Source organism: Somniosus microcephalus, chromosome 1 (genome assembly GCF_052327205.1).
Source record: "Somniosus microcephalus isolate GS21.2 chromosome 1, FLI_Smic_1.0, whole genome shotgun sequence".
In the NCBI taxonomy this organism is placed as follows: domain Eukaryota; kingdom Metazoa; phylum Chordata; class Chondrichthyes; order Squaliformes; family Somniosidae; genus Somniosus; species Somniosus microcephalus.
In genome coordinates, this window is record NC_140987.1 from 36380658 (window position 1) to 36393137 (window position 12480).

At 53.7% G+C, this 12480-nt stretch overlaps 1 protein-coding gene across 2 annotated transcripts in view; it reads right to left on the reverse strand.

The window, feature by feature from the left end:
* Positions 1–12480, reverse strand: part of glra3 (glycine receptor, alpha 3) — a 309534-nt gene that overhangs the window by 89620 nt on the left and 207434 nt on the right. For both annotated transcript variants that reach the window (XM_085977779.1, XM_085977833.1), the window contains exon 5: positions 4472–4554. In XM_085977779.1, the coding sequence (XP_085833905.1) occupies positions 4472–4554 (83 nt within the window). The remainder of the gene's footprint in view (positions 1–4471; positions 4555–12480) is intronic.

Here is a 12480-nt window from a genome sequence, read left to right on the forward strand (position 1 = left end):
GAGCAAGGGGCCTCCACATCTGCTAAAGCCACAGGCGAAGCATTACGTAGGAGCACGCGTAAGAGGAAGATAAAGCACAAGTAGTCACAAGGGTAGTCACTTGGGTGGAATTTTGTGTTTAGTGTAAAAATGCCATCACGTCGTAATTGTGCATAAAAATTCTGATGGCAAATGTTGCAGCTGTGGCGTCTGTCATTTCGCTATTGGGACTTCCACATTGAGGCATTAGGAATACTTGCAACTGTCAGTATGGTGGCCAGAGTGCTCGGAATCCTCTGGTTCTTGGCCATTGTCAATGCTCTGGTAAGATGCTGCGAGGCAAAAGTGTTTGAGTGACTAGGCTAAGCAAATCTGGCCAAGATGAGTGCGTTCCTTGCATCCCGGGCAGCAATGTTCTTGCGAAATGCTGCCGCTGGTTGATGGGCCTCTGCAGGATGTTCGTTTTCACCCCCCTCCTCCTCCTCCTCCTCCTCCCCATCTGAGGAGGATATGTGAGGAGCCACTTGGTCCTCAGGAATCTGCAAGCCACGACGCTGTGCAATGTTGTGAAGTGCACAGCAAACCACAACAATTCTGGAAACCCTGGCTGCTGAGTACTGCAGGGCTCCACCTGATCTATCCAGGCATCTGAAGCGCATCTTCAGCAAACCGATGGTTTACTCGATAATGGATCTGGTGGAAATGTGGCTGGAGTTGTAGTGCACCTCAGCTTCGTTGGCTGGCCTCCTCAATGGCATCATTAGCCGCGTCCTCAGGGGATAGCCCCTGTCTCCAAGTAGCCATCCGTTAAGTTGGTCTGGCGGACTGAATAGCGGAGGCACACTAGACTGGCGCAGTATGAAGGAGTCGTGGCAACTGCCAGGGTACATGGCACAAACATGCAAAATTTCCTTCTTGTGGTCACACACCAGCTGAACGTTAAGGGAGTGGAAGCCCTTGCAGTTGACAAAAATACCTGGATTGCGATGGGCCACATGTGTGCAGTCAAGGACGCCCTGCACCCTTGGAAAGCCTGCCAGGTGAGCTAATCCAACCGCTCGCGCCGTGACACTTGCTCGATCCTTGGTGAAATGGATGTGATTGTGCGCGAGGGCAAAGAGGACATCAGTTACCTGCGTGATGCAAGTGTGTGCGGCCGCCTGGGAGATGCCGCTCATGCCTGCTGCTGATCCCTGGAATGAGCCTGAGGCTAAAATGTTGAGTGCGGTGGTGACTTTGACGGCCACTGGTAATGTTTGTCCACCTGGTCCTCTGGGCAGCAGGTCTTGCTGTAGCATTGCGCAGATGTCAGTCACTACCTCTCGCGAAAGTCGGAGCCGCCTTTGGCACTGCTGCTCAGACATGTTGAGATAGGTAACCCTGCCTCTGTAGACCCTGTTTGGGGAGTATCTCCTGCGCCGACGGGCTTCCAGACGCTGGCCCCTTCTGGCCTGTGCAGCCTCAGGTGGGTGAGCAGCAGCCTGTCACTCCTGCTGCTGCTGCTGTTGCTGCTGTTGTTCCTGGTTCTGCTGGTGCCGTGGCTGGTGCTCGAGCTCCTCTAATGCCCAGATGGGAAGGAAATAAATGGCTCCCATGCTTCTGGTATATGCCTCCGTTGAGGAAGCGCTGAGTGAAGGTGGTGAGAGGGGTTTCCCACACTGGAGATGGGTGTGAGGCTCCAACCTTCCACAGGTGTGGTTAAGCCTTGTAAAAGTTGCCCCAGACCTGAGACCACTAAGTCCTGCCACCTGCAAATGATGGCTGATCAAATCTCCTCTTTAATGGTTGACCTGCAGTTGATAGTCAGCAATCCAATAGTGCTCCCGCCAGGTTTCACATTCCTGATTCCCACCAGGCGTGTGTTACGTGGGAAAAGGGTTAAATTTGCAAGGACCTGTTAAAATAGGATTATAGAGGCCATTTAGTGGTAATTAAGGGACTTAAAGACCAGTCCCGCCTGTTGGATGCAGGACGGAGTCGGGACCATCAGACACGCCTGAGTTAAAATTGCTCGGAGTCGGGAACCAAGTGGGGGGGGGTCCCGCCCGCCAGTTTTTGCGATTTTAACCCCCCGCACGCCTCCAAGCCCAACTCCACGGCTCAAGAAAATCGAGCACATAGAGTACAAAAACAAGGAAGTTATGATGAACCTTTCTAAATCCCTGGTTCGGCCTCAACTGGAGTATTGTGTCCAATCCTGGGCACGGCACTTTAGGAAGGATATGAAGGTCTTAGAGAGGGTGCAGGAAAGATTTACAAGAATGTTTCCAGGGATGAGGGACTTCAGTTACGTGGATAGACTGGAGAAGCTGGGGTTGTTCTTAGAGCAGAGAAGGTTGAGAAGAGATTTGATAGAGGTGTTCAAAACCACGAGGGGTCTAGACAGAGTAGATAGAGAGAAACTGTTCCCATTGGTGGAAGGGTCGAGAACCAGAGGACACAGATTTAAGGTGATTGGCAGAAGAACCAAAGGCGACCTGAGGAAAAACTTTTTTACGCAACGAGTGGTTAGGATCTGGAAGTCACTGCCTGAGAGGGTGGTGGAGGCAGATTTAATTGTAGCTTTCAAAAGGGAATTGGATAAGTACCTGAAGGAAAAAACAATTGCAGGGCTACGTGGAAAGGGCGGGAGAGTGGGACTAGCTGAATCGCTCTTGCAGAGAGCCGGCACGGGCTCGACGGGCCGAATGGCCTCCTTCTGTGCTGTAACCATTCGAAGCAATCTTTTAGGTGCAAGGATACCAATAGGCATGTTTAAAAAACTTTTAAATATAATTTTTCATTTACTAAGAAGCTGACTGCTGCACACCAATGTAACTAGCAAATGGTTCTGTAGTTTTTAAAGCCATTTTCAGCTCTGATTAAAAATGCTTATTTTTTGTGATAAACCCATTTTCAGCTGTATTAATTACTACTCTTAAATACATCAAGGAATATCTTTGAATGCAAAAGATTTTTTTTTAAATTACATGCTAAAACGCTGCCCAATCACGCTGGTTCATGGCAGATTTTTACATCCGATGATATGCAAATGAGTTTGAGCAGAAACTTGAGGGAAAAAAAAGAAAGTTCTCGAAATTAGAGCAATTCTGAGCACAATTTGCGCCCAGATTGCTGATTGTGACTGATTGCGGAAACCCTTGGCCTGAATGTTTTTACCACAGGTGGTGATTGAGGCAGGGTCCGTACCATCATTTAAAAGATAATTGGAGAAGTACTCGAAGAGGAAGAATATAAAAGGGTACAGAGGGATGAGATTAGAAGCAGTAAGTAGGATTTCCATTTGCCTTTAGGTTTGCAGTATATATATATTGATGATACTCAAAACAGGAAATTGTCGATCGCTGATGAATAAAGTGGTGATATTGAAGAGGAGCAAATGGAAAGCTGGGCAGGAATTGGCCATACTTGGGTGGGTGGGGCAGACAATTGGGCAGGAAGGGGTGGGTAGGGATGGAAAATTGAGTGGGCTGTCCTAATGGTTCGCTGTCTATCCATTTTCAAATCAGTTCCAGTTTTCCAGTGGCACTTCTGCCAGATCCTGGAAGTACCCGCCAAAACATATGGGCAGGTTCATACAAATGAGGCAATAATGGCAAAGTAATATCATAGGTTACTTTCTCTATCATTGTTGCTTTAGCGACGCTAAACCTGAGGAACACCAGAACAGAACAGGCGTTAGGGAAGCATGGCGCATCGGATACCTTCAATTTTCAAGGCAGAGAGTTGAATCGATGCAGGGACCCATCAATGAAGATGTCCAGATCAGTAAATCGCTGGCAGCTTCTTGGAACCAACAATATTTGTTCATGGATTGTGGCTGCCTGACCCTTTAAGCTGCTGCAGCAGTCATTTCCACCCCTCCCCCAAGAGTAAGCTCCTACATTCCGGTGGGAATACTACCAAGAGCCCTTCCCAAAAAACTGAGATCAGACTGACTCTGGGAACCTCATCGGGGAGTGTAGCAGGTCACTCGGGCAGGTGGAAGTCTTAATCTGCCGCATTTAGGCTGGAGCTATGATTGTCCTAGCTAGGGAGGGGAAAGTCAGTCAGAGATCCTCATTGCTATCCAGTGTTTATATATGGACAGTGAGTGAGAACAGGATCAGGAGTGCCTGGGATGGGCACTGACAGAACAGCCTGCCGATATTCAAGATCAAGGCATACAGTCGCGTAAAATGCCAGAAGGTCAGATGGTTCCTGGACCCTGGTAGAACCTCCTTTAGAAGAGGAGGGCAGAAATGTGATAGGAGAAAAGAGTGAAGACAAAAGCCTCTATGTTACACTCATGGCTCGTGCTGTGTCTAACCCCGGGGTATCATTCACATGCCATACATGAAAGAGTCTCATTGGCGTCTTTGATATTTTTACATTTGAGTTGACTAATGAAATGAACAAAGAGGCTCACTGCATTTGTTGCTGGAGAGGGAACATTCTTCATCAAACACAATGAAAGGTCAGGTAACTTCTGATAATGGAACAGGCTACTTACAGCTCTCCAACTGCATTATGCAGGTTTGAACATCCATCGGGAAATTTTTTAGATCCATTGGGCATGAAAGAATTAAAGTCAATCTGAAAGATTAGATCAGTAATATTGGACAGCATTATTTCTCGTGCAGTGAGTTCAGAAAATGAAAACGATTTTGGCAAACAAACCAGTTTGAAATATGAAATGTAAGAGATATAAGCCTAATAAATACTGTGTGTGATATTAGCATAGCGCCACTTAATGCATTTACGTGACATTACGCTACTATCACACAAAGTAATTTCTCGGCCATAGTTGGTCAACTATAATAATTAATTGATGCACAGACTGCTCTTTCTGCTCATTTAAATATTATAATAAAGTATAATATAATTACTTTCCTAATGATTAATTTGGGTAAAAACGACATAACTAGAAGACGTGCAATGGTCGTTCATTAGGTTAGTGATTTGTCTTCAATGAGTTGTGATCAAGTTGATTTCTATTGGCAGGCAGGTTTCTTCTTAATGTTTAAACATTATGAAGGTTTGTTGATCACCGAGGAGACCATAAGAACATTACATCAACAGAACACTTTGTGCATACATAAAACCAGAGTTCGGCAGAAAAGATAGCCATCAAAACCCAAATAAATCCTTAACTTGAACCACTTGCGCTGTCATAGGGACCAAAATCAGGGGTCACAGTCTAAGGATAAGGGGTAAGCCATTTAGGACTGAGATGAGGAGGAATTTCTTCACCCAGCGAGTGGTGAACCTGTGGAATTCTCTACCACAGAAGGCAGTAGAGGCCAACTCATTAATTATATTCAAGAAGGAGTTAGATATATTTCTTAAGGCTAAAGGGATCAAGGGATATGGGGAGAAAGCAGGGACAGGGTACTGAATTTGGATGATCAGCCATGATCTCATTGAATGGCGGAGCAGGCTCAAGGGGCCAAATGGCCTACTCCTGCTCCTATCTTCTATGTTTCTATGTTGCTATGTTTCTATGTAAAACAACAGCAATAATCATGGAGCAATGCACAGCTCTGACCGGCCTGCACTCTCAGGCGTGGCTTAACCTGTGCACTTCTCCACAACTGCGCACAATAAATCCCTAGCATGGTAGAAGAACATAAAGCAGAACTTATGCAGGTGCCAGATTTACGGGCATCGATTAAGGGGGTAGAGTTTCCGTTAGGTTGTGCTGTTTCATCTACAAAACTGGCCAGATCGAACGAATTGCCGTAGCGAGTTTTCGCTAATTGCACCCGTTTGCAGCCCTTCGAGGTGGCTCTGAAAATTAAGCTTTTATTTTAGGCGCAAGAGCACTCGGCACGTATTAAAAGCTTTTAGCTATTAAATAGATTTAATTTACTAAGAAACTGACTACTGTACCTCAAGTGAAACTAGTCAATGGTTTCTCATAGTTTTTTTAAGTCATTTTCAGTGATTTAAAAATCAGGTTACTCACAGGTCGGAGGACTGGACACGCTTACTAAAAATGTTAATTTTTTTTGTGATAAACCCATTTTCAGCTGTATTAATAAAACTGCACCAGGTTACCACTCAATATTTTTTAATGCAAGAAAAAAAAAATAAACGATTACGTTTCCAAAACGCTGGTTCGTGGAAGATTTTACGTTTGCGATTATGCAAATAAGTTTGAGTGGAAACTTGAAGCATAAAAGCAATTCGGAAAACTAGCGCAATTTTGAACGCAATTTGTGCCCGGATTGCCGATTGTGCCCAAAGCGGAAACTCTATCCCCAAGATGTTTTATATATCCCTTAGGAAGAGGGGAGGGGAGGGGAGGGGAAAGAGACCAACATGTACAGCCTATTCCATTCCAGCCTAGAGGACTCCTGAAGTTGTGCTTGCTTCAAAAGGGCTGGAAATTGTTAAGAATGATTCTCTGTTTGATACAACCCTGAGCAAAATGTGTTCTAAAACCTTCTCGTTTATCCCCTAACTCTTCCATTTTTTTTAACAAGAGGCCAGCTGGACAGCTGCTGCCAATATCCGGTGTAGCCAGCTGTCAGGAGGTACTAACCAGGGACTGCCGAGGCATGAATCTCCCCTCCAACTTTCCCTACCCCCTAAAGAGCTACTGCAATCTCTGCCCAGCAGCTCCACGTTTGGCACTGGTTCACATTGGAATCTAAGCAGAGCAGGACTTGAGCTTGTGCACTTGGCCACGCTGTGGCTCTGAGCATGAGTGCTCTGATGATCAGTGCCACCATGCCAACCCTCTTGAAGTCTTATGGATGGGATGATTCACCAACAGGAGGCTGAGCCTGGCTCAAGACGAGGGTGTACAGACCACCAAAGATCCCCACCCCCACCGTTGTTCAGCAGACTGGGACACAGGGGAACATAGGAACCGGGGTAAACCATTCAGCTCCTCGAGCCTGTTCCGCCATTCAATTATATCATGGCTGATTTGCATATTTACTCAACTTGGTTCCATATCCCTTAATATCCTTACCTAAGGTATTAATTCAGCAGAGTATGCGTGGAGCCCTCACACTTACAATACTTACTGGAACTTACAGATTCTGTTAGCATAAAGTTATGTAACATGTAAGAAAGTCTCTACTTTGAAATGGGGGTCAGTCTGTTTGTGGCTAACCAATCATCCTTCATTCATTGGATCTATAGCTCTTAGTTTCATTTCTGTCATGTCTGAAGCCCATGGTGTGGGTGGGCGTGGAGGAAAGGGAGGCTTAACCAGTGTTTTGCTTGGTATAGACCTCAATCGCAAAGTCTGTTTTAACCCTTGCATTTACTCAGAAAGGATCTGGTTTTCCACCCTTGGTTCTGTGCGATATGACGAAATGCATCCTGCAGGGTTGGCCAGAGCTCAGACAATCCAAGTATCAATATGGCTTCCCCTCCCTTAAAGAGAAGTCACAAGTGCGGGTAATATCTCCAGATGAGCTTGGGATTTCTAATTAGAAAGCTGAATTCTGTAACCTGTCAGTCAACATTTAATGTGCTCAGATAAGCTTCCAAGGTTGTCGGATGTGGGGAAGCTAATACGGATTGAGAGCGAGGGAGGGTCTGGGTGGAGAGCGAGGGTGGGGCTGGATGGAGAGCGAGGGAGGGTCTGGATGGAGAGCGAGGGCGGATGTGGATGGAGAGCGAGGGAGGGTCTGGATGGAGAGCGAGGGGGAGTCTGGAAGGAGAGCGAGGGCGGGTGTGGGTGGAGAGCGAGGGTGGGGCTGGATGGAGAGTGAGGGTGGGTGTGGATGGAGAGCGAGGGTGGGGCTGGATGGAGAGCGAGGGTGGGTCTGGATGGAGAGCGAGGGTGGGTCTGGATGGAGAGCGAGGGTGAGTGTGGATGGAGAACGAGGGTGGGTCTGGATGGAGAGTGAGGGTGGGGCTGGTTGGAGAGCGAGGGGGAGTGTGGATGGACAGCGAGGGAAGGTCTGGATGGAGAGCGAGGGTGGGTCTGGGTGGAGAGCGAGGGTGGGTCTGGATGGAGAGCGAGGGTGGGTCTGGATGGAGAGCGAGGGTGGGTCTGGATGGAGAGCGAGGGTGGGTCTGGATGGAGAGCGAGGGTGGGTGTGGATGGAGAGCGAGGGTGGGTCTGGATGGAGAGCGAGGGAGGGTCTGGATGGAGAGCGAGGGTGGGTGTGGATTGAGAGCGAGGGTGGGTCTGGATGGAGAGCGAGGGTGGGTCTGGATGGAGAGCGAGGGTGGGTCTGGATGGAGAGCGAGGGTGGGTCTGGATGGAGAGCGAGGGTGGGTCTGGATGGAGAGCGAGGGTGGGTCTGGATGGAGAGCGAGGGTGAGTGTGGATGGAGAGCGAGGGAGGGTCTGGATGGAGAGCGAGGGCGGGTGTGGATGGAGAGCGAAGGTGGGTCTGGATGGAGAGCGAAGGTGGGTCTGGATGGAGAGCGAGGGTGGGTCTGGATGGAGAGCGAGGGTGGGGCTGGATGGAGAGCGAGGGAGGGTCTGGATGGAGTGCGAGGGTGGGTCTGGATGGAGAGCGAGGGTGGGGCTGGATGGAGAGCGAGGGTGGGTCTGGATGGAGAGCGAGGGTGAGTGTGGATGGAGAGCGAGGGTGGGTCTGGATGGAGTGCGAGGGCGGGTCTGGATGGAGAGCGAGGGGGAGTCTGGATGGAGAGCGAGGGTGGGTCTGGATGGAGAGCGGGGGCGGGTCTGGATGGAGAGCGAGGGGGAGTCTGGATGGAGAGCGAGGGTGGGTCTGGATGGAGAGCGAGGGTGGGTCTGGATGGAGAGCGAGATGGGTCTGGATGGAGAGCGAGGGTGGGGCTGGATGGAGAGCGAGGGTGGGTCTGGATGGAGAGCGAGGGTGGGTCTGGATGGAGAGCGAGGGCGAGTCTGGATGGAGAGCGAGGGCGAGTCTGGATGGAGAGCGAGGGAGGGTCTGGATGGAGAGCGAGGGTGAGTGTGGATGGAGAGCGAGGGTGGGTCTGGATGGAGTGCGAGGGTGGGTCTGGATGGAGAGCGAGGGTGGAGCTGGATGGAGAGCGAGGGTGGGTCTGGATGGAGAGCGAGGGTGAGTGTGGATGGAGAGCGAGGGTGGGTCTGGATGGAGTGCGAGGGCGGGTCTGGATGGAGAGCGAGGGGGAGTCTGGATGGAGAGCGAGGGTGGGTCTGGATGGAGAGCGGGGGCGAGTCTGGATGGAGAGCGAGGGGGAGTCTGGATGGAGAGCGAGGGTGGGTCTGGATGGAGAGCGAGGGTGAGTGTGGATGGAGAGCGAGGGTGGTTCTGGATGGAGAGCGAGGGTGGGTCTGGATGGAGAGCGAGGGTGGGTCTGGATGGAGAGCGAGGGTGGGTCTGGATGGAGAGCGAGGGTGAGTGTGGATGGAGAGCGAGGGTGGGTCTGGGTGGAGAGCGAGGGTGTAGATGGAGAGCGAGGGTGGGTCTGGGTGGAGAGCGGGGGAGTGGATGGAGAGCGAGGGTGGGTCTGGATGGAGAGCGAGGGTGGGTCTGGATGGAGAGCGAGGGTGGGTCTGGATGGAGAGCGAGGGCGGGTCTCGATGGAGAGCGAGGGGGAGTCTGGATGGAGAGCGGGGGAGTGGATTGAGAGCGAGGTGGGGTCTGGATGGAGAGCGAGGGTGGGTCTGGATGGAGAGCAATGGTGGGTCTGGATGGAGAGCAAGGGTGGGTCTGGATGGAGAGCGAGGGTGGGTCTGGATGGAGAGCGAGGGCGGGTGTGGATGGAGAGCGAAGGTGGGTCTGGATGGAGAGCGAGGGCGAGTCTGGATGGAGAGCGAGGGTGGGTCTGGATGGAGAGCGAGGGTGGGTCTGGATGGGAGCGAGGGCGAGTCTGGATGGAGAGCGAGGGCGGGTCTGGATGGAGAGCGAGGGTGGGTCTGGATGGAGAGCGAGGGTGGGGCTGGATGGAGAGCGAGGGAGGGTCTGGATGGAGTGCGAGGGTGGGTCTGGATGGAGAGCGAGGGTGGGGCTGGATGGAGAGCGAGGGTGGGTCTGAATGGAGAGCGAGGGTGAGTGTGGATGGAGAGCGAGGGTGGGTCTGGATGGAGTGCGAGGGCGGGTCTGGATGGAGAGCGAGGGGGAGTCTGGATGGAGAGTGAGGGTGGGTCTGGATGGAGAGCGGGGGCGGGTCTGGATGGAGAGCGAGGGGGAGTCTGGATGGAGTGCGAGGGTGGGTCTGGATGGAGAGCGAGGGTGGGTCTGGATGGAGAGCGAGATGGGTCTGGATGGAGAGCGAGGGTGGGGCTGGATGGAGAGCGAGGGTGAGTGTGGATGGAGAGCGAGGGTGGGTCTGGATGGAGTGCGAGGGCGGGTCTGGATGGAGAGCGAGGGGGAGTCTGGATGGAGAGCGAGGGTGAGTGTGGATGGAGAGCGAGGGTGGGTCTGGATGGAGTGCGAGGGCGGGTCTGGATGGAGAGCGAGGGGGAGTCTGGATGGAGAGCGAGGGTGGGTCTGGATGGAGAGCGGGGGCGGGTCTGGATGGAGAGCGAGGGGGAGTCTGGATGGAGAGCGAGGGTGGGTCTGGATGGAGAGCGAGGGTGGGTCTGGATGGAGAGTGAGGGTGGGTCTGGATGGAGAGCGAGGGTGAGTGTGGATGGAGAGCGAGGGTGGGTCTGGATGGAGAGCGAGGGTGGGTCTGGATGGAGAGCGAGGGTGGGTCTGGATGGAGAGCGAGGGTGAGTGTGGATGGAGAGCGAGGGTGGGTCTGGGTGGAGAGCGAGGGTGTAGATGGAGAGCGAGGGTGGGTCTGGGTGGAGAGCGGGGGAGTGGATGCAGAGCGAGGGTGGGTCTGGATGGAGAGCGAGGGTGGGTCTGGATGGAGAGCGAGGGTGGGTCTGGATGGAGAGCGAGGGCGGGTCTCGATGGAGAGCGAGGGGGAGTCTGGATGGAGAGCGGGGGAGTGGATTGAGAGCGAGGTGGGGTCTGGATGGAGAGCGAGGGTGGGTCTGGATGGAGAGCAATGGTGGGTCTGGATGGAGAGCGAGGGTGGGTCTGGATGGAGAGCGAGGGTGGGTCTGGATGGAGAGCGAGGGCGGGTGTGGATGGAGAGTGAAGGTGGGTCTGGATGGAGAGCGAGGGCGAGTCTGGATGGAGAGCGAGGGTGGGTCTGGATAGAGAGCGAGGGTGGGTCTGGATGGAGAGCGAGGGCGAGTCTGGATGGAGAGCGAGGGCGGGTCTGGATGGAGAGCGAGGGTGGGTCTGGATGCAGAGCGAGTGTGGGTCTGGATGGAGAGCGAGGGCGAGTCTGGATGGAGAGTGAGGGTGGGTCTGGATGGAGAGCGAGGGTGGGTCTGGATGGAGAGCGAGGGTGGGTCTGGATGGAGAGCGAGGGGGGTCTGGATGGAGAGCGAGGGGGGGTCTGGATGGAGAGCGAGGGGGGGTCTGGGTGGAGAGCGAGGGTGGGTGTGGATGGAGAGCGAGGGTGGGTCTGGATGGAGAGCGAGGGGGGGTGTGGATGGAGCGCGAGGGTGGGTCTGGATGGAGAGCGAGGGGGGGTCTGGATGGAGGGCGAGGGGGGGTCTGGATGGAGAGCGAGTGTGGGTCTGGGTGGAGAGCGAGGGTGGGTGTGGATGGAGAGCGAGGGTGGGTCTGGATGGAGAGCGAGGGGGGGTGTGGATGGAGCGCGAGGGTGGGTCTGGATGGAGAGCGAGGGGGTTGTGGATGGAGCGCGAGAGTGGGTCTGGGTGGAGAGCGAGGGTGGGTCTGGATGGAGCGCGAGGGTGGGTCTGGATGGAGAGCGAGGGTGGGTGTGGATGGAGAGCGAGGGTGGGTGTGGATGGAGAGCGAGGGTGGGTCTGGATGGAGAGCTAGGGGGGGTGTGGATGGAGCGCGAGGGTGGGTCTGGGTGGAGAGTGAGGGTGGGTGTGGATGGAGAGCGAGGGTGGGTGTGGATGGAGAGTGAGGGGGTTGTGGATGGAGAGCGGGGGTGGGTCTGGGTGGCGAGTGAGGGGGTCTGGATGGAGAGCGAGGGGGTGTGTGGATGGAGTGCGAGGGTGGGTCTGAGTGGAGAGCAAGGGGGTGTGTGGATGGAGTGCGAGGGTGGGTCTGGGTGGAGAGCGAGGGGGTGTGTGGATGGAGAGCGAGGGCGGGTCTGGATGGAGAGCGAGGGGGTGTGTGGATGGAGAGCGAGGCTGGGTCTGGGTGGAGAGTGAGGGGGTCTGGATGGAGAGCGAGGGCGGGTCTGGATGGAGAGCGAGGGGGTATGTGGATGGAGAGCGAGGGTAGGTCAGGCTGGAGAGCGAGGGGGTCTGGATGGAGAGCGAGGGTGGGTCTGGGTGGAGAGTGAGGGGGTCTGGATGGAGAGCGAGGGCGGGTCTGGATGGTGAGCGAGGGGGTGTGTGGATGGAGTGCGAGGGTGGGTCTGGGTGGAGAGTGAGGGGGTCTGGATGGACAGCGAGGGCGGGTCTGGATGGAGAGCGAGGGTGGGTCTGGGTGGAGAGCGAGGGTGGGTCTGGGTGGAGAGCGAGGGTGGGTCTGGGTGGAGAGTGAGGGTGGGTCTGGGTGGAGAGCGGGAGTGGGTCTGGGTGGAGAGCGGGTGTGGGTCTGGGTGGAGAGTG